Source organism: Panulirus ornatus, chromosome 30, assembly GCF_036320965.1.
Source record: "Panulirus ornatus isolate Po-2019 chromosome 30, ASM3632096v1, whole genome shotgun sequence".
NCBI lineage: Eukaryota > Metazoa > Arthropoda > Malacostraca > Decapoda > Palinuridae > Panulirus > Panulirus ornatus.
In genome coordinates this window covers 5,957,360-5,979,632 of record NC_092253.1, presented here as the reverse complement: position 1 = coordinate 5,979,632, position 22,273 = coordinate 5,957,360, and the positions used below count along the sequence as shown (strand labels likewise).

Here is a 22,273-nt window from a genome sequence, read left to right as displayed (position 1 = left end):
CTTTCGTAATCTTGAGTTTATGTTATTTTTTTCCCAGTTTTTCTCTATTCATAGAATGATATAACTGCTCCTCTGGTGTCTTGAATGTCTACACTTAATCTACTTCGATGTGGCTAATGAAATGTCTCAGTCCCATTCTCACTCTCAAGCATGATTCTTCTGTCTGGCAATATTCCCTTCTATTCTTCTTTTGCATCCGTTTCTCTCTCTTGGATTATCTCTCCTCCTTTGGTGATCATTTACCGTCAAAGTGATCTCACATCTCGTCAGCTGACCGATCACTGAACATGACGAACTTCTGGGGTAATCACGTTCAAGAAAGGTCAGATGTTAATTAGCCAGCACGAGACTCGCCTCTGAAGAAATGGCGAATGCTAAGAGGGTGGGAGACGTAGCCATTACGCTGGGATCATTATTATGGCTTGGTAATGAACTACGTTAAATGGGGTCGCTGGCACGCAGCTAATGTACTTTAGCGTCTCATGTGGCTGGGGTTTATTCTCAAGTGCTGCATGTTGTAGGTACGTGTTGTGGCTCCCTAAAGGCTTGCACAACCCGGGCGAACCCAACATTAAGGGATAAACGTAATGTCTTTTACTCTCTTCCTCCATCTTTTGTTTTCTTTGAGAGTCTGTGGCATCTCTTGTTGTTTTATCTTTGTTTTTTGTTTTTTGTCTTTTCTGCGTATCTTTCTGCTTTCCATAAAACCACAATGTCCGTAGAACTTATCTTTCTAAACCTTTTTATCATTTCATGTTATAGTTTGAAACAAATCTGAGGACGAGGACCGTATAGTTATCAATCGTATTTTTCTTCTTAGTTTACGATTCAAAAGAGGATATTTGGTTTCTCACTCGAAAGGAGTCGATCATTCTCCTGCTGCTAGAAGTAGCGCATCTTTGGAGCTTCTGGTCAGATTTCTTGTGTAACACCAGATGACTTTCTTAGAAACGGGTCTTTGTTTATATATATATATATATATATATATATATATATATATATATATATATATATATATATATATATATATATATATAAAGAATTAGATTGATCTGTATCGAAATATTCTATCTGACTCTCACAACACATCCATCACAGTTGTGATTCTAATTCCTAACTTCTGTAATACATTAACAAGTAATTTCACTCCTTGATATCAACTGGGTTTGCTTACACTCTCGTCAAAATTACTCACCTCTGAACTTTTGTTAGAATCTCATCTCTTAGAATCAGATTATGAATTTGATGCATTATTAATAACGCAGGATAAAGATAGGACAGGTTTTTATCGATGCTTATAATAATGGGAATTTTGCTTTTTGTATTCATTTTCGTCGATTGATAACAGATTGGCCTCCCATTTGAATCTTTTTTTTTGGGGGGGGGGGAAAATTCTGTCAAACATAAACTCTCATAATATTGCTTTTGTAATTAGTATCCATTTGGCCCTTTGACCTTCCAGTAAAATGAAAAGGCACAATAAAATTTCACGTGCTCTTATATTCTCCTCTAACAAAATATTGTTACCTTTTTTTTTCCCATTGATTTTTCATTACGAATAACGAGATTTGGCTCTATTTTGTTTAGGGCATGTTACAAGAACGATGTATACCCTCCCATATGTGGACTATTGATGCCTCTCTCTCTCTCTCTCTCTCTCTCTCTCTCTCTCTCCTGAAAGACAGTTTGATTATATATATATATATATATATATATATATATATATATATATATATATATATATATATATATATATATATATATATATATATAAGAATAATAGTTGTCTATTCTTTTCTCCGTTTATTTGATGGCCATAGTTTTTTGATATGAGGCATGATGACTGAGGTGTGTGTGTGTTATCAGTGTCCCCTGGCTTGATTCCTCTAGTGCCTGGAGGATTTACCAACCGAGAAACGTTCCTCTTTTGTTCCTTATCCTTTCCATGTGTGCTGCATCTCACAACTGCACATCCCTTCTATCTGTAATTGTTTTGATGTGATCCCTTACAGTCTGCTGTTATTAAGTGATGTGATTCTCTACGTGTCGTGACTCTTATTGCTTTCAGCTATCTTTGGGCAGAAAGTGACGCTGAGTTTGTTTTCTGTGTATAGACTTGACATCTGTGTTCATTTCTCTAGAGGGAGCGTTCGACTCCTTAGTCAGCACAGGTGAATTGTCTAGATCCATCATCTTATTAATGAACTGTGATCTGCTTCATTGGCTCTGTTAATAGATGTAACCTGGCTTATTCCACAAACGCTCAATACCTTTCTTATATATATATATATATATATATATATATATATATATATATATATATATATATATATATATATATATATATACATATATATGGTCTCATCTTCTCTGGCACTAAATGTGACCTGGCTTAACATTCTTACTCTCTGTGAATTGGCTTGACCTTATCCTCGAACCAGATGTGACCTTGGTTATCTCACCTTCCTGGTTTGAGTGACCTCTTTCGCACAAAGTGTGGGGCACAGCATGAGCCTCCCTCTTTCGCTTGATTTGTCTTGACCTCCTACCCTTTTGCCAGCTTTGACCTGGCATGAAACGAGTTCTCACAATGGTCCAGGTCAACACTCCTTCCTCCCTCGGTGTTACCTGATTTTGGAATGGTAATCACTATTAGGTGTCGCCTGGCCCAATTCACGCTCACATCAGCTGTGACCTGCCATGACCCACCTTAATTATGTATGACCTTGTCTGTCGCACGAATTCAGCACTTGTTACTTTGCCCGACCTATGTCATCATTAGCCTGTGATCTGGCTCAAACCACTCATTCATCAGCTGTGACCTTTGCCTTAATGCAGATCTTTAACCATATCTGACCTGGTTTAATCTGCACACGCACATTATAATTTTCCCTCACCCACCCCCCTCACCTCTCTCTCTCTCTATCTCTGTCTCTCCATTTCTCACCGTCTGTCACGTTGCACGCATGATGCCACCACCTGTGTGTCGTGTTGCGCCTGTGACCTACCTCACTGGTGCTGTCGGCATCAGTTTGAAGATGTGTACGGGTTGGCAGATGGTCCTCGCCCCCGGGGGAGCAGCTCGCTCGAAACCGTCTTGATTGTGAGTACATCCCCTCTCTCTCTCTCCTCCTCCTCACCTCACTAGTCTGTCCTCCCATCCCTCCCTGAGGCAGGAGTCGAACCCAGCCTGATGGTCTTCAGTGTGTAGAATTGATTGACTATAAGTATGATGCAGTAGGATTTACGTCAACGATCAGACGATTATGACAGACAGTAACCCATTGCATAAGTCTTTTAAGGTATTGCTAATCCCTACCCCATCTCCAGTTTCCCTATTTAACCCCTTTTTTTTAAAGTCTTGCTTATCCCCCCAGCTTATGTTGATCACCGTCCCTCTCCACGTCTTGTGTCAAGATCCCCATTTCTTTCGATCTGCGAAGAGCATTTCCTCATCTGCGTCCCAGAGATGAACCTAAATTTCGAGCTGGTCTTTCTAGACCTCGCGCAGCACCCACTGCCACACCCACTATCCCTGTCCATGCCTATATACCTACCATCCTTACCTACGCTTTTGGTCATCAGCATACCTACATCTTTACAGTCGCGCTCCTCATTCAGATCGGCGTAGACGCGAGAATCACTGTTACCAAGTAAACTTTCTCACTTTTTTTACGATGATACCTACGTTACTTTGCGAGACTTTCTACCCTTAAAACTCTCTTAAAGTTTAAGACTTGAACAAAATTTGACGAACGAAAGTTTCAAAGTACTAATTTCCATGCAAGGGTATCTCAAAGAATATTGTGGAATTTACTTTTGTTTTTGTGTTAAACGTGAAACGTTTCTACACTTTAACTATGTTCGTTAAACCTAAAATTATCTTCGTGATGTTTATGGATTGAGAAAGACATGTATGCGATGTGTGGGGAGAATCTATATCGTGTCATTTATAGATATATTGTTATTACTGTTTTCATAAAAGCCCCTTCTCGTAGATAGATATTATCATTAGTATATATTTAGCGCTCTTCATTTGTCTCAAAGGAGTTTTACAAATGCAGGAGGAAGTCATTTAGATCAAATGATTAAAGATATTTGAATCGAGAGCGTCGAATTTCTATGGCACGTGTAGATGATACATGCATCCTTAAGATCGTATGTCAGTTTCTTGTCCAGAAGCTTATTCATTTGTATTTGTTACGGTTATCATGATACCCACAAAGCTATATATATATATATATATATATATATATATATATATATATATATATATATATATATATATATATATATGTCCTGAACAGACTTCAGCCGATTGTATTTTGTCTTTTAAGCCATTGGTCTCTCAAGATTAAGGCAAAGGGGATGGTCCAGCGGAGAGAAAACCCCCCTGTTGAATGTACCTATAATGACCCGTAAATAGCTTACGAATATCTTTGAGAGAAATTGGCGGACGGTGTTCAGTTGACACATGTAAAAGTGGTGGAGACAAATTGTGGATGATATTTTCTTGTTATGGAGTTGCAACTCGATCTCCACATGACTCCTGAAGCTGTTACACAAAGTAGTTCATCTGCATGTGACAATTTTTCTTGTCTTGGCGTTGAAACTCGACCTTTGCATGACTCGCAGGTGTCTGAAAGTAACACCGAAGGCTTTGAGCTCATGTTAATGTGTTCTTGTGGAAGACGTAAGCTACAGCTGTTGTACATGTTCCAAGGCTGCGGTAAGACGTGTGTATGAAAACAGTCAATAGTTACTTGAAATGGACTCTTGGGCTTTGCAGTGGCTTATAAGGACTAGAGATGTATGATTTGGAAATCCTTTTTCTTCCCCACCATACATAGGCTTGCAACATCCTCGTGTTTCTTCCGCAGCAAATGAAAGATGCTGCTGACAAGCGGCGGGAGCTGGAGAGGCAACATGCAGAGGCACTGGCCCAACTCCGGGAGCGACAAGCAGCCATCTCAGACCCCTCCAAGACCAATGACAAGGAACGCAAGGCCTCCGTCGAGGTGGTCGAGGCGCTACAGGTAAGGAGGAGTGAGGACGGTGCAATGAGGTTCGGGGGACATTCCGTAAAGACAGAATTACATATCTCTCGTTAACACAAACGATTCCCCTCAGTAAAAAGCTCAGTGTAGTTGTATGATCCTAGCAAGTATAACTTCCCTAGTGCGTATATAATCATTACTTATAGTTACATTACACAGATTACAAGTGAGATTGTAGTGGATGTCATAATGGTGACTTTGTCAAGGGATTTGTTACGATGCTTTAACTCGCGAAGATTTTTTTCTCATGGGTGGGACGAAGGGGACCTTCAACACATTGCAAGTATCTTAGTAAATTGTAATTCACATTGGTGTCTTGTGTGCCATCTTTCCTCTATCGACCTTCGCTTAATTGCGATGTATTCTGCCACAGTGTTTTCAAGAACTTATATGAACTTATAATTTTTTTTTGCATATTAATACTCATAAGTATTATTTCTGACGAGCAACGTCTTTACCTTCTGACGCTTCCACCTCGAGCATCCACTTTACCATTAGAATTTATAACATAATCGTTCCCCGAATACATACACTTCAACCAAAGCCCTCACAGACCTCTATAGTCCTTTTCTGCTTTGCAGTCGAAAATCCGCGAACTAGAGAAGAAAGCCGAGGTGCAGAACCTTCGCCATGAGGAACTACTGCTGGAGATGCAGAGTCTGAAGAAGTCTCAGAGCTCTCCCAAGAACTCCTGGTCAAGATCTCTCAGCGCAGACCTTCAGAGCCCAGACTCCAGTGATGTCACACCAGGTTAGCCTACTCTCGTGCACCATATCACCCTTATGAAGACTTTTCTTCTTCTTCTTCTTCTTCTTTTTATTTAGTGCTATTTGGGTCATCTCTGATATAGCCTCTTTTTTGGGTCATTCTCAATTAATCTTTTCCTAATTTTTTTTTTTTCATCATCTCAGAAGGGTCTACGTGGGTTACTTCAGGTTATGCTGAATGTCTCTTTTTTTTGGATGGGGTGTTTTCTGTCAGTGGTGATGGCGGGTATAAATATGCTCGAATTTTAATAGCCTGTGTTTCTGTTCTCACTAACCTTTATGTCTGTGCTTGCTGGGGGTTGTCATGTGGGATACGTGGCCAGAATTTGTAGAATAGTGTGAGGATGAGGCATACAAGCAGACCAGGATGAAAATCCAGGATGGATTATAAAAATCTTAATCTTCATATATAGCGAATGCAGTGTTTGTTTTTCTAGTGTGTTGATAGGCCTTGCTATGAAAACTGGGAGAATGGAAAGAGGTTTGCTAACATCAAACATGCCAGGACTTATAACAAATATCTTATTATGACAGCATGTGAATATCCATCGCCTCTTTAGGTGTCACCTTTGGCAAGGTGAACCAAAATTGGAAATCAGAATCCGTGCACGTCACACCAAAGATCTGTCCCATGTCCCATCACTGGCCTGTGTGCACATATTTTTATTTTTTTTCTTAATCACATTACAAAGCTTCACCACTTATATATATATATATATATATATATATATATATATATATATATATATATATATATATATATATATATATATATGCTTCACCACTTTAGTCTTCACCAGCCACAGGCTTAATGTACATGTATTCCAGTCAGTGTGATAATTCACGGTGACCTGAAATGTCTAATTCCCTTCTCTTGCTATCATTTCAGAATATTTTGCCATTCTCGCAGGTAAGCTAGGTAAAGTTTTCTCAAGTCCATGGATCGTAACGTCGAAGTAAAAAAAAAAATAAAAAAAAAAGGTTTTCCTCTAGTCAGTATCACCAGTGTTTGACATATGGGTCTTCTAAATCTCGAAATACCCTAATTAAAAAGGACCTAGCTATAGGGCTGTAACCCTAATTAGTACTTATTTAGTAATGATTCATATCACAAAAGTATTTCGCTATCCTTGATGCTAAGGTGTCTATATCTAGCCATCCAACCCATACGATACCCGAATTGGCAAATAAGTACATGGTGGAACTATGATTTACTACTATGGTGAAGGATTTCATTGGTATTTCGAGAGAAGACATCAAACACTGACAGTGTTGGGTGCTTTTGAGAACCCTATATAGAGTACCATTCTAAACCTTTTACTAGTTTAAAACTTATGAGTCTAAAGAATAAACTCTTGCAATAAAATGTTCCTAAAGAATTCTTTTGACTGATTTAGATCTGAAAAAAAAAAATTAAAAAGAATATTATGTGGATCTATTTAAAAAGAAAGAGAAGAAAAGGCTGTAGAACAAAATATTTACCAAACCAAAGTGAAAAGTCATTTTTTTTTTAATTAAGCCATTTTCGAAACACGATCAGGTCGGAGCAGACGAATGGAAAAATTTTCAGATTTAAACCAGCTGGAGAAATCTTTATAAACTTTTTATTTTTTTGGAGTATTTGTAGAACCTGTGGCTCAACCTGTAGGAAAGGTTATAGCAATGATGAATCAGAGAAAGATAGAAGTATCAATAATCCTATACACACATACATATATACATTCATATATATATATATATATATATATATATATATATATATATATATATATATATATATATGTATATATATACATCACCTGTGCTTTCTTAGTTCATTGCCTTAGGTCACATATGAATCAACACACATGTGCACCATCTCCATAGGCTGTGTAGCGTTTTGACTCACCGTAATGCCATCCTCATTATATAAAAAGAATTTATTCTCCTTTGTTTCTGCACTGTACAGAGAACTCTGAACACCACCCCACACCCCCTGTGCATCACCGTATTCTAGAAATGTGTACAGTTAACAAAGATGATTTAAATTACCCCTGCTTTGCATTCAGGACCCTTGCCACACCAACAGATAACATCACCATCTCATCTTGGAGGAGAATAACTTTTTCAGTAATTCCAGTCCTCACCCGCCCTTAAACCCCATACCGTTCTCCCCCCTTTAAACGTATTTCCATGACCAATGCTCTATCATTTTTTTTTTCCCCTCCCCCTCATCCTCCCTGCGCGTCTCTCCCTCCCTCCTCTCTCCTCCCTCCCAGTCTGCCCTCCCTGTAAATCAATCACTACCCTCCCTATTCACCCTCTCTTTCTTCAAAGTTGTGTGCGTCACCCGACATTCGCATAAGCATCTAATTGCTCTCTCACCGAACCCCTTATACTCGAGATCTTTGGATTTAGAAGAGCAACTGGCACTTATGATCCCATACAGATTCCCTTTTTTTTGGCATACGACTCGATCCCTGGGATCAATCCTGGGATTCTAAGGGTGGCGACTGTGCCCGTAGCATCGCACAGCTGCCCAAGCCACTCAGTCTTCCTGTAACCATAATATTCGTCAGCGTTATCAAGAAAAGAAAATATTTCAAGTAATGTTATACATTTTTTTTCATAGCTAATTCTGTTTTATCCGGATATGTCTTTTTTTTTGTCTTTAATCGACCAGATATACTCCCACATGTTGCTCATCTGGTGTATTTCTTTTCTGTCTTATATTTTTCTACGTTTTTAGATATGATTTTTTATTTTCCCGTTCTTCTTTTGGCATTCGTTTTCACCTCATTATTTTTTTTACCGTTTTCTTCTACTTGCTTGTTTCGCTTTCCATTTTTCCTTATTGTAAAATTCGATGCGTCTCTCAAGGAATTATTTCATTTTCCCATGAACGTTTGCAAAACATCCCAAACACTTCGAGTTATGAGTGGTATTTTGATTATCGTTTATTCGTAAAGCTGTTCATTATTACGTCTTATGTTCTCCCCTTTGTTGCTGTGGTCACTCTTCCAGTGAGGTTTTCATATTTGGGAAGTTTTATCGTAGGAGAGAAGAAAAAAAATGAAATAAAAAGCTTTCTCATAAACATTTGAGTTAGAGATGTTCAATCCTTCAAGTGAAAATGTGCTTAACCTAAATTCTTTATCGGTCAGATATCAATGCATTTGAAACGCCTGGTTCTCTGTGTATATATATATATATATATATATATATATATATATATATATATATATGTATATATGTATATATGTATCAGGCCTTTCACTGGCGACATTTTTTTTATAATCACTTTTATCACTTTATCTATACCACGTCTAATTCTGACACTGTCTATTTCCTTTCCATTCTCCCGCTGATGTGCTGGCAGGCATGTCTCTATACAAGCAGGCACTTCTACGCCATACACTGCAGCGACTAAGTAATTTCCTCTTTTCTTTTTTTTCTCTCTCTCACTAATCCATCCATCCAACCATCCACCCCACCTAACTTCTTCTCGTCCTCCATTGCCGCATTCCTCATGTTGAAAGACATGCGCTTCAAATTATCCTTTGTTTCCCGACCCTATCATGACCCAACTGAGCCATAGTGGTTTTTCCTTTACATATATATATATATATATATATATACATGTATATATATATATAGACTCCTTCCTGTGCACACATATGGCTGGTATGACATGATTTGTTGGGAGTGCGCGTGTTGAGAGAGTGTGTGTTATATGAATAACACACACACACACACACACACACACACACACCAGCCACAGCCTCCCTTCCTCCTCTGTAGGGTCGCTTGTTCTTGAAGCCTGACAACATCACACTATATCTCATGATTCACGCCTGAATGCTTTCATTATTATTTACTAATTATCATTATTATTTAGTAATCATCATTCATTATCTCCTACCCCTCTCACCCCTCCCTCACTCCCTGGGGAATGCCACGCCTTTCTTATGTTTTAATTTTTTTTTGGGGTGGGACATAGACTTTTGATAACCATTGTCTTCCTTTTTTTTTTTCCCCCCCCCCCACTATTCTCCCGCCGGGAGACAAAAGCAAGAAGAGATGACTCTCAGAGAGATATTCGATTTTGTCAACCATTTTTGGTGTACTGGAGTCTGGATTGCATTTGCCTGCCCGACGAGAGAGATATATATATATACACTTAGAGTTGTGCACGGGTCTCGTGGATTACTGTCATGTGGAACACTGTATATATATATATATATATATATATATATATATATATATATATATATATATATATATATATATATATATATATCTAACAGCTTGAGCATTACGCCGACTGAGATACTGAATGCTTAAATGGGCGGGTGATGTCTGATTAATACGGATGCTCTCTCTCTCTCTCTCTCTCTCTCTCTCTCTCTCTCTCTCTCTCTCTCTCTCTCTCTCTCTCTCTCTCTCTCTCTCCCTCTCCCCACCTCCACACTGTGGTGCACTTTACCTCACCTAGTTATGCATTATTGAGGTGAACTGCACACCTGTGGGATCTCTCATGTGTCTCTTTCAATCTCTTTTTGATCCGGAATATTTGAGTTTGACTCGCGACAGGTGAGTAATGTGGACAATATACATATATATATATATATATATATATATATATATATATATATATATATATATATATATATATATATATATATATATATGATCCTAAGCTCAAACATACGTAAAGAAAATATATAAATGATCAATGCCATTGACGTTATATACGAGTATTGCTTCCTCTAGACGAGGAGATGCATTGCAGGAGAGAGTAATACAGGTGTGCAGTACAGCTCGCAATACCAACACCGTACGTGCTTCACCATCACGTGACGTCCCCTCCACCCACCTGTAGAGGTCAGAGTGCATGCTCATATCACCAATTCTTTACAGATTCCAGTCAAATTTTGTCCAATGGTAGCACGGCCCGGTCGACACCTGTGCCCCACTCCGGAATGGGCATAAGCCTGCCCCACAGCCTAGACGTGATTGGCCTGGTTGATCTCCCCGATTCTCTATTGGTCCACCACCCCCCCATGTCCACGTCACCTCTCGCTGGCCAATCAGGTCAGAGCTGGCGCGAGGAGCGCGCTCATTGGTCGCCCTTTCGCTCCTCCCTCTCACTCTCAAGAAGGACGCACAAGAGTTAGTCGTCCCGAATTTCAAAATTCAGCATTTCATGCTACAGGACTGCAGCTAGCTAGTTGCAAGATCTCTCAAGTGTTATTTTTCTGTGGGGTTGGGTGTGTCGGGAGGGAGGGTAGGGTTCTTGGGAATGGATTCCTTCACTGCCCAAGGACTGTGATGTTGTCTGATGTTAGGACAATATTCGGCACCTGTATGAGGCTTTGGAGGGCACCACACACACACACTCACTCACTCACGCCATACACACAGACTAAGCCACTGTAATGTGTAGATAAATGAGGATGAAAAAGAAAAAAAATGAGAAGGAGACTAGAGTGTTTAATGAGAAGGTCAACCCATCCACGATTAATACTACTACTACTACTACCTTGCCTGGTGTCAAACAACCTGATTAGGTAGATTCGTAGTTAAGCCTTCGATTCAAGATTCTGCTCCCCGATTTCTCTGTCTTTTTGATTATCATTTCCAGACTCATTTCAGTGGCTTTGTGACTCACTCCTCCTATTCTCAAGGGGAGGACAGAGTCATGACACACACACACACACACACACACACACACACACACACACACACACACACACACACACGTAAACATCAGACTGTCACACGGGATGATTTGTGGGGTCTAGAATAGTGTTTATAAGTAGAAAGCGATTGATGGAAGTCTAGGATTTTGTAGTTCTCAGTTATTCCGAGTTAACTAGAGCATGAGGCATTAGTATCCCCCCTTTATTAGTGCTTTTTTTTTATAATAGATTTCTGTTCTCCACCACCCAATTAGATAAACATATCCTTCTGTCGACAATAGCATTCAGATTTGTGATCCAATTCATGTATCGTCACATATATTTTTAGCACAGAATGAGATCGTGTTATTCATGGGATAGAGACAGAAAGAGTGAAGGATTTTTTTGCTTCATCGTGTCAACCATCAGTCGAGTGAGGGACTTGCTGGTGCGATTTGAAGAAGGACAGAGCAGGCGAGGAGCAGTCCCAGGGAGTGGAGAGGTCTTAGGAATGAGGGGCACTGTGGGATTACTATAGAGTGATAAACACTAAGGTCTTAAAGCCTTAGGGCGGGATGTAGAATGTCGATGACCAGAGGTGTCGAGTGCGAAATAATGTGGTATAGAGTGTTGCGTACAGACTGCTTATGAGCGGAGTGCACAGCTCATATTAGGATTACAGAAAGTCCTGGACTGGAGTGGAGTATGTCTCCTACCTAAGAGTAAGGTGCAAAGTGCCTCTTATGAGATCTCGATTGCCAAAGGTTCAAGGAAAGAGTGCTTATACATCTAGGGTGTTGAGTATAAGTATCAAGAGATTTGGATATAGAGTTTCTGGCGTAATAAGTTCTTAGGGTAGGGAGCCAAAAACCTGGGATTAAGATATCCTCGATTGGAGTACAGAGTACTAGAGACTGGAGTGTACGTAGAGTGCCAATATTTTGGGTATATACGTTTTAAGGTCAGGGATATTAAATGAGTAGATAAATAGGTAGATGAATAGATGAAATAACGGTTAATTGGATTCAGACAGTCATTCGGTTGAAAATATACAGTTGAGGTATTGCAGATATCTAAGAAACTGGGAGATCATGATAATGATCAGTTAATTAATTATGCAAAACTCTAAGATTGTGAGTTAGTTGAGGTGCAGAAGATTTAAGGCCGTTATACAGAGAGCCTAAGATTGGCTGTTGAAAATTCTTAAGTTTGGGGAATACAGTTGTCTAAAGTTAGACCTTAGAGCGACAAGGAGTGAACGGTTGAGTGGTTTAGTGATCAGAGTGCATGGGATTGGGATGTGGAATGTTTGTGACTGGTTCTTAACGTGTGGATGGTCTTAGGAGAGAAGATAATCGCGTAACATAGTGGGTGGAACGAAGATCAAATTAGGGACTCGTTAATGATCGCTGACCTTACTGAATATCAGACTCGTTGAACATCATCCTCGTTGAACGCTATCCTCGTTCTAAAGTAAACTTAGGTATTTGCTTTCGTTATTATTGTCAAGGGTTGACCTTCCCTAAGTAGTATGGAAGACTCTGTTAATCCACAAGACAACGCCTTCGCTAACTTCTGGATAGATAGACCCGTTCAACATGACAGTGGAATTTCTCTCTTCGGTGATGAAGTGAACAAATTGACGCACCATAATGTAACAGAGTCTTATTTTTCTTGAACAGTGTTCGTTTCTGTGATTAGTTTTCTTTCTTAAAGGCCAGTCTCTAAAAACAAATCTCATACTCTGTGATTTAATCTGAGAAATCAAATCGTCATTTCTACACTATCAAAAGCAATAGATCTCATTCAGACTTTCATTTGAGTCGTGAAATCTCAGCTTACGATTGAAGTGAACACCATCTCATTCTGACAGAAAAAAATATTTCACCTATAAATGATTTTGAAACTCGTAATCTCATCCTCTAACAGATCCCACAGATGTAGTCTTCGTCTGTACTCAAACAGGATTAAAGTCTCCACACTGGTGCCATCAGGAGACTCTGACGATCCCTAAATTTCTACTTCAGATCATGGGAGATTTTGTCTATACCTATGACCACAGGCCCTTCTTTAGTGTCACGAGTTTTGGGTAGGACCAAGTGTACGTTAAACGTTTATGCCATTGATAGAGGCATAGGTAAGGCGGGATATGCCTTCAGTGGCTCTTCATGTGACCAGGGTCATGCCTTCGTCAGGTGGTTTATGTAGGGAGGGTTTTTGTCTTCGTCAGTAGCTCGAACTGGAAAGGGACGGCCATGTCTTCGTCAGGGGCGCAGGTGGGAGGGGCTATGCCTTTATCAATACCGCCAAGTGGCCAGGGTGTTTCTTTCGTCAGTAGTTCACATGACAAGGGTTATTCTTGGGTCTCTGGGTCAGATGGGGATGGTCAGGCCTTTATTAGGTCCTCATGCTGGGAGAGCATTGATACCATGGCAGATTAACAGTGGGGTCGAAATGAATAGATAAGACACGTGCCAAAAGTGTCACTGGGAGAGAAAGTTGATGGTGAGGAGGGTAGCTGTAGGGAGAATGGCTGTTGAGTAGATGATGTTGAAGGCAGTTGATGGGAAAGAGGGATCTGTAGGAGTCAGTTCTAGGGGGACTGTAGAAAACAGAGAAGGTGAAGATTTAGAAACTAATCTAATGGCAGGATGATAACAGCTGCAGTTAAAGATGAAAGACGTTTGGTATTAAGAACAGTGGTGGACAGAATAACTGTTTCTGTAGAAAAGACAAAGAAGGAACTCTACATCTCTTAGGTAGGGAGGGACCCACTGTTATTGTGGACGAAGAAAGAACAGTTAGGGCGAAAATCACTGGGATCATGGGTGGGAAGATAATTACCAGTAATACAAGTGGAAATAGAATACCTAACATTATGGATAGAACGACTATGATTACATGAATTAATGGGACATCACCACTCGTATAGGTGGAAGAGATGAACATCTATACAGGTGGGGATAAGAACCACCCGTATATGTGAAGAAAAAAAAAAAACCCTACTGATATATACATAAATGCAACCAGGGACAAAAGTGAAAAAGATGTACCAGTTTATGCTGGAATGCATGTTGCATGGTAAACACATGCTATGGTAGACTCACGCTATGAGGCACGTTTATAGATACACAGTAGTATCAAATGCCTGTATTGGTATCCTCAATAGATTCATAGCATACGCTATACTCACTAGACACACAGCATATTTATCATATCCCTTACATGAACTAATTTAACTCCTTTTGTAGTATATTCTTCATTTCTTCTTAGATATAGATGTAATACTTTTCTAGTTGATAAAACAAATTTGTATATATCATGATATATTATTGTAGGATAATTATATAATGAAGAATGTGTAACTAGTCACTGCTAGTAAGTACGGTGAATGAATTAAAGTAGATCATTCATCACGTGTAAAATTGCATATCATTTGATTATATTTAGACTTATAAAAGTGCATTAAACTCGGTAAATCCTACACCTAAATTTCTAAGTCTATCTTGAATATTCATCCTTCATGTAATTTTATATGTAATTATTCAACATGCAGTAAAAAGTAGCACTCTAGAAAGCAGTCAAAATTGTGAATTATCTTTAGTAGTTACCTCAAATGTAGAAGTTGGGTGAGAAGTTCCCATTGCTTAATGAAGTTTGGATTTAGGATAAGGGAGAAAAAAATGAATAGGAGTTTTTTTTCCTATGAGGGGAAGAGGTATTGGTAACAGCTAAATAATGGAGTAATTAGTTTACCAGAATTGACTTAATAGTGACTTGAAAATGTCCCTGATCCTTAATTTTCAAATGATTTATCAATCACTTCAATTAATAACCAAGTCGAGTATTTTCTGTTTTGTTATTAGATTCAAACGTAAGCTCATAAGAATTATTCTCAAAGAACGTATTCTATCCATATATAGTCTGGATTATTGTTGCTATTAGATAACTAGAAAGTTAAGGGTTATTTATTGCATTATTGGAACACCACGTCTATCTTGATGATGCGTCTTTCTTTAATACCTCCTCGTCTTTTTGAGTTTTATGTCCCATTTACCATCGTACTAAAGAAGATCTTGAAGTTCGACTTAAAAATAGTTGTTTTTATGATAATTTACAGTTAAAATGAATCACAGAAGATTGAATTCAACCTGATATACATTTCTAAGGAGTCATTTCATGATGATAGAGAGATGAGTGGAGCTACTTTTTCTGTCATAGATGTTCAGAAGTGTTGCAATATCATTTTGTGTTGTTGCTGTTGTGTTTTCTCCTTCTTAACGTTATCTTGTCTCTCGTGTGGACGCGCGTTCCTGCAGGTCTCAACTCCCTTAATTCCATATCCTCCGGCGTGTACACCAACACCACCTCCTCCAGCTTCGTCACCTCGGGCTCTGGAGGTTACCTGGGCTCCTCGCCCTTACCCCCAACGGGTGGGGTGGAGAACACCTCCTCGGAGATCGACCGGATTATGGCCAAGATCGAACAGGACAACAAGATCCTCGCCGAACTTGACAAATCCCGGTCGACTATAGGTAAGGTCTGAAGTTATCCGGTGTATGCGTGTGTGTGTGTGTGTCTGTCTGTATGTGTGTGTGAGTATGTCGCCTTATCGCATGAAACCATAAAGTCATCCATCTACAGGAGAGAAAAAGTGTTTCTCTTCAAGTAATCCTTTAGTCATGATTTGAAGGGAAAAGAGATACCTTCTTTTTTTTTCAGTCAATGTGTGTACCTTATCTTAGGCTACTCATGAAGGTTGGGAGCTTTGATGGTAGTGTATATGAGAGGATTAACCAGTAAAAAGGTTCGGAAAAAAAAAAAATCAGGGGATGGGCCAGGTCATTTGCTGGTAGTCACTTTAGGACCTGTCAGGAGATGAACTTTGACCTGCGCGTGTCTTCAGGTCCCCACCATGTGAAACACGTGCAGTTCATGGATGGTCTGATGCAAGCTGTGCACATGAGCAGGTCCCATGATGGCCAAGGGAACGCCCGTGGTGGACACGGCTACTATGAGACCGGCCATCATGGCTCGGGCCACAAGCAGCACCATAGCTCGGGCCAGAAACATAGCAAGAGCCAGAAGTCCCATGGTAGTTCGGGTCACCACGGCCACCCACAGCAGTATGGGACACGCTCGTTGGCGCACCAGTCGCTCGGTCACCAAACTCACCAGGCAGACGTCCACGGGACAGCAGAAACCCCGGACGCGGGTTCTCCCACACCAGCCAACTCACCAGCGTCAACACCACGTCGGAGACACGGCCCCCTCCACCATGTCCCGTATCAAAAATTTTCTGACAGTTCCGAAGCCTCACTTTGGTCCTACGGCGCACCACAGTAAGTGGTGATTTTGCTGCTATACTGGTGCTGTATAGCTCTAGCTGCTGGTGATAGCTAAGAGCGCCCAAGGGCTCCACCCTCCTCTCCCTCTTTCTCTCACTCTCCTCTTCTCCTCCCCCTCTCTCCTCCAGTAGGGCGACCTTTATAGTCGTGGTCAAAACGGGCGGCCCGCTCCTGCATCTGGTAATGTAGGCTGGGTTCGTAAAGCCAACAGCACCGTAAGGCAGATGTCTACCATCCTATCAACCCCTCTCTCTATACTACTCACCCACTACAACTACTACTGCCACTACTACAACTGCCACACAACTCAGTCCGAAAGATATTTAAAAAAAAAGAGCGGTGGTCTTTGAACGACAAAAAAAAAACAACAACAAAAGCCTGTAGAACAAAATGTGAACCACTGAACATTTGTTATGGAGTTGCTGAACCACTGAACATTTGTTATGGAGTTGTTGATTTACAAACCCGCATCGTAGTGGTAGCGCGGGCCGTCATCTGCCTCCTGTTCGTTCCTTTGGCTGCTTTTCCGTGTACTCGTGCCGTCCCCCTGGGCCAGCAATTTTGCTCGTATATATATACATATATTTATATATATACACACTATTTTTTTGTGACGTAGGGCCAGTACTACTACTACTACTACTACTATTACTACTACTACTTTCGTCCTTTTTGAGACTATTGGCGAAGAAGAAGCACAAAAGGCATCCTAGATTTCGCTTGATTTTAGCGTCTTTAGTGTACTACAAGTTGTATGTTGTCTTTACCTGTAGGTACCGGCCTGTATATTTTGAGTCAGTAGTCAGTTTATCTGTCTTTTTTTACAACCAAGAGTTTTCCTTTTTTATATATGTATATATATATTTACATATATATATATATATATATTTATACGTTTTAAAAACAGTTTGTACATAAGTTAAGAAAGCTAGTGGTGATGCCCGTTTACATTGGATTTCCCAAGAGGAGAGGCCTCGTAGATGTCTTGATTCTTAGCAGACAGTTTGTATACATATATATATATATATACACACACATATATATATATATACACACACACACATACTCTTGTTGTAACCAGTCTGAGACCCGCGGGACTGTTCCGACAGCACCAGAAGTCTCGCATGACCCATTAACATCATCCAATCGTGGTCTAGCATTGCTATGTGCATGATCAGACCTCACATGCATGGGTACGGTCTAGACAGATTCATAGACCTTTGGAAGTCTATAGATTCAATGAATATATTCCTTACTTCTCCCCTACAAAAAAAAAAACAAAAAAAACAAACAAAAAACTGGTCAATACTGGCAAAGGATATTCACACATGTTCTGAATTCAGAGGGACAGCCTCCTGCAGAAGGGCTGATTCTGCGGACTTGTCATCTCTTCGCCACAGGGTTGTCCTCCACTTCTTCGGGAGTGACGTCGTTGAAGACGAGCGATGTCATGACGTCACTGGGTCTCGGGACCGGGAATGTGACGGGCATACCATCCTCCTTCGTCATGAGCGGGTCTGGCGTGGGCGGGTCTTTCACAGGTCAGGCCATCACGACCACCGTCCCAGCCTATGGACCTATCCAACCCTATAGTCAACCCCTTAGGCAACAACGCCCTCGCCGCCAACCCCTTAGGGGTGATAGACTCCAGCTTCTCCCAGATGGACACGACGGGTCTCAACCTCACTTCACAGCTCGGCAGCACCACGCCGGGTCTTGGCCTCACCACCATCAACTCCCTCACCGGTACCTCCCTCATGGGTGGGGGAAGCATAGGGGGACTCTCCCTACAGGGCACAAACCCCCTCTCCATGGCCAACACGGGCAATCTCCCTACATCCTTAGGCGGCGTGGGCGTGGTGGGTTCAGGACCTGGGGTGGTGGGCGGTGGCATCAGCAACCCGGTGTTCTCCAGCGTCAACCCACTACCCACCATCATCACCACCAGTTACGATAAAGACGGTATAGTCGATGTTCCCCCCCACCCCACCCGATCCCCACCTCCCATCCCACAACTCCAGTGCATGAGGACCTTCCCTCCTACTCCCTTTCCTTTGCCATGGCATGAGAACCTTTCTAATCCTTAGCCACAATTTCTCCATGATAAATGGCCCTGTCCTGATACCCTCCCTTCCGATATCTTAATCATAAACCTCTTTATCCTGTCCTTCGCCAACTGGTGAAGACTTACATACACCACTTCTCTGACACTTGCCTCTCTTCCGCTTCTCTTTCTCCTCGGCAGAAGTGTTTTTGGACCATCTTAGGGAAATGCGCCCCCCTCACCTACTGTTCTCCTCTTGAGGCATCATTTCTTCACATCTTCCACCTCTGTCCTCATGGGATGTGTCTTACAGTCTTCTCCTGGTCAGAGTACACATCCCTTCTATCCACTAACATTTCGGGTCATACCTCCTCTTCCTCATCCTTTTCCAACCCGTCTCAGTACATCAGAGATCTACCTTATGCCACCCTTCCTCACCATCCTATCCCATCCTGGTCAATCCTTATATCCTAACAGAACACCTGCACCCATTTCCATCTCTGTTTGCATGAACCTAACCAGCACCTTGATGGTTCTTCCTGTCATGCACTCACTGCTGCATGTTTACACCCCTTCCACCACTCCTCCTCCTCCTCCTCCATCTGCAACACAACCCCATCCTCCACTCCTCTTCCTCCTCCTCCTCCTCCTCCTCCTCCTCCTCCATCTGCAACACAACCCCATCCTCCACTCCTCCTCAGTCTCCAACACAGCCCATTAACCACTCCTCCTCCTCCTCCATCTGCAACACAACCCCATCCTCCACTCCTCCTCAGTCTCCAACACAGCCCATTAACCACTCCTCCTCCTCCTCCATCTGCAACACAACCCCATCCTCCACTCCTCCTCAGTCTCCAACACAGCCCATTAACCACTCCTCCTCCTCCTCCTCCTCCTCCATCTGCAACACAACCCCATCCTCCACTCCTCCTCAGTCTCCAACACAGCCCATTAACCACTCCTCCTCCTCCTCCTCCTCCTCCATCTGCAACACAACCCCATCCTCCACTCCTCCTCAGTCTCCAACACAGCCCATTAACCACTCCTCCTCCTCCTCCATCTGCAACACAACCCCATCCTCCACTCCTCCTCAGTCTCCAACACAGCCCATTAACCACTCCTCCTCCTCCTCCTCCATCTGCAACACAACCCCATCCTCCACTCCTCCTCAGTCTCCAACACAGCCCATTAACCACTCCTCCTCCTCCTCCATCTGCAACACAACCCCATCCTCCACTCCTCCTCAGTCTCCAACACAGCCCATTAACCACTCCTCCTCCTCCTCCATCTGCAACACAACCCCATCCTCCACTCCTCCTCAGTCTCCAACACAGCCCATTAACCACTCCTCCTCCTCCTCCATCTGCAACACAACCCCATCCTCCACTCCTCCTCAGTCTCCAACACAGCCCATTAACCACTCCTCCTCCTCCTCCTCCTCCTCCTCCTCCTCCTCCTCCTCCTCCTCCTCCTCCTCCTCCTCCTCCTCCATCTGCAACACAACCCCATCCTCCACTCCTCCTCAGTCTCCAACACAGCCCATTAACCACTCCTCCTCCTCCTCCATCTGCAACACAACCCCATCCTCCACTCCTCCTCAGTCTCCAACACAGCCCATTAACCACTCCTCCTCCTCCTCCATCTGCAACACAACCCCATCCTCCACTCCTCCTCAGTCTCCAACACAGCCCATTAACCACTCCTCCTCCTCCTCCTCCTCCATCTGCAACACAACCCCATCCTCCACTCCTCCTCAGTCTCCAACACAGCCCATTAACCACTCCTCCTCCTCCTCCTCCATCTGCAACACAACCCCATCCTCCACTCCTCCTCAGTCTCCAACACAGCCCATTAACCACTCCTCCTCCTCCTCCTCCATCTGCAACACAACCCCATCCTCCACTCCTCCTCAGTCTCCAACACAGCCCATTAACCACTCCTCCTCCTCCTCCTCCTCCATCTGCAACACAACCCCATCCTCCACTCCTCCTCAGTCTCCAACACAGCCCATTAACCACTCCTCCTCCTCCTCCATCTGCAACACAACCCCATCCTCCACTCCTCCTCCTCCTCCATCTGCAACACAACCCCATCCTCCACTCCTCCTCAGTCTCCAACACAGCCCATTAACCACTCCTCCTCCTCCTCCATCTGCAACACAACCCCATCCTCCACTCCTCCTCAGTCTCCAACACAGCCCATTAACCACTCCTCCTCCTCCTCCTCCATCTGCAACACAACCCCATCCTCCACTCCTCCTCAGTCTCCAACACAGCCCATTAACCACTCCTCCTCCTCCTCCATCTGCAACACAACCCCATCCTCCACTCCTCCTCAGTCTCCAACACAGCCCATTAACCACTCCTCCTCCTCCTCCTCCTCCTCCTCCTCCTCCTCCTCCTCCTCCTCCTCCTCCATCTGCAACACAACCCCATCCTCCACTCCTCCTCCTCCTCCATCTGCAACACAACCCCATCCTCCACTCCTCCTCAGTCTCCAACACAGCCCATTAACCACTCCTCCTCCTCCTCCATCTGCAACACAACCCCATCCTCCACTCCTCCTCAGTCTCCAACACAGCCCATTAACCACTCCTCCTCCTCCTCCTCCTCCTCCTCCTCCTCCTCCTCCTCCTCCTCCTCCTCCTCCTCCATCTGCAACACAACCCCATCCTCCACTCCTCCTCAGTCTCCAACACAGCCCATTAACCACTCCTCCTCCTCCTCCTCCTCCTCCATCTGCAACACAACCCCATCCTCCACTCCTCTTCCTCCGTCTCCAGCACACCTCCATCCTCCACTCCTCCTCAGTCTCCAACACAGCCCATTAACCACTCCTCCTCCTCCTCCTCCTCCTCCATCTGCAACACAACCCCATCCTCCACTCCTCTTCCTCCGTCTCCAGCACACCTCCATCCTCCACTCCTTTCATTTCGCCGTCCATAACACTAATTTTACCTTGTCTTAGAGCATGGTCTATCAGTGCCGACTAAATAATCAATATAGGTGTATTGTTAAGGAGTCACTGGACATGATCTTAGGACAGTTCACGTCTTTAAACGACCCGTTTCCCCCTATTTTCATCCAGGGTATTGAAGTGTGTTCTGTAATCAGTGCAGACTATGTCCTTCCTACATATCAATAATGTTCCATGATCTAAAGGCCCTGAAACACCGTGAAGATGGTTTAGATCTGACCCCTATGCGTCTTGATAATGTGCCGATTGAAAGGTACTGATTAAGAAAACGTAAATGATAATGTAGCCTCAGACACGAATCATACCCCTTCACTATCATATTCAAAATCATACTCACTCTACGTTGAAAAAGCCTCCACATGTGAGCCGTGATACCATTATTCTTTTTACTCAAAGTAATCATCCTTAAACCATAGATTGA

The 22,273-nt window shown here is 42.5% G+C and overlaps 1 protein-coding gene across 1 annotated transcript in view; it reads left to right on the top strand.

Annotated features, from left to right (window-relative positions):
- The window catches only part of Rbp (RIM-binding protein), a 293,718-nt gene that overhangs the window by 158,832 nt on the left and 112,613 nt on the right, over positions 1-22,273 (top strand). Inside the window, exons 10-17 of the mRNA XM_071679462.1 lie at positions 3,032-3,103; positions 4,881-5,036; positions 5,639-5,807; positions 10,724-10,975; positions 15,804-16,019; positions 16,391-16,826; positions 18,233-18,424; positions 18,535-18,748. Of these exons, the coding sequence (XP_071535563.1) occupies positions 3,032-3,103; positions 4,881-5,036; positions 5,639-5,807; positions 10,724-10,975; positions 15,804-16,019; positions 16,391-16,826; positions 18,233-18,424; positions 18,535-18,748 (1,707 nt within the window). The remainder of the gene's footprint in view (positions 1-3,031; positions 3,104-4,880; positions 5,037-5,638; positions 5,808-10,723; positions 10,976-15,803; positions 16,020-16,390; positions 16,827-18,232; positions 18,425-18,534; positions 18,749-22,273) is intronic.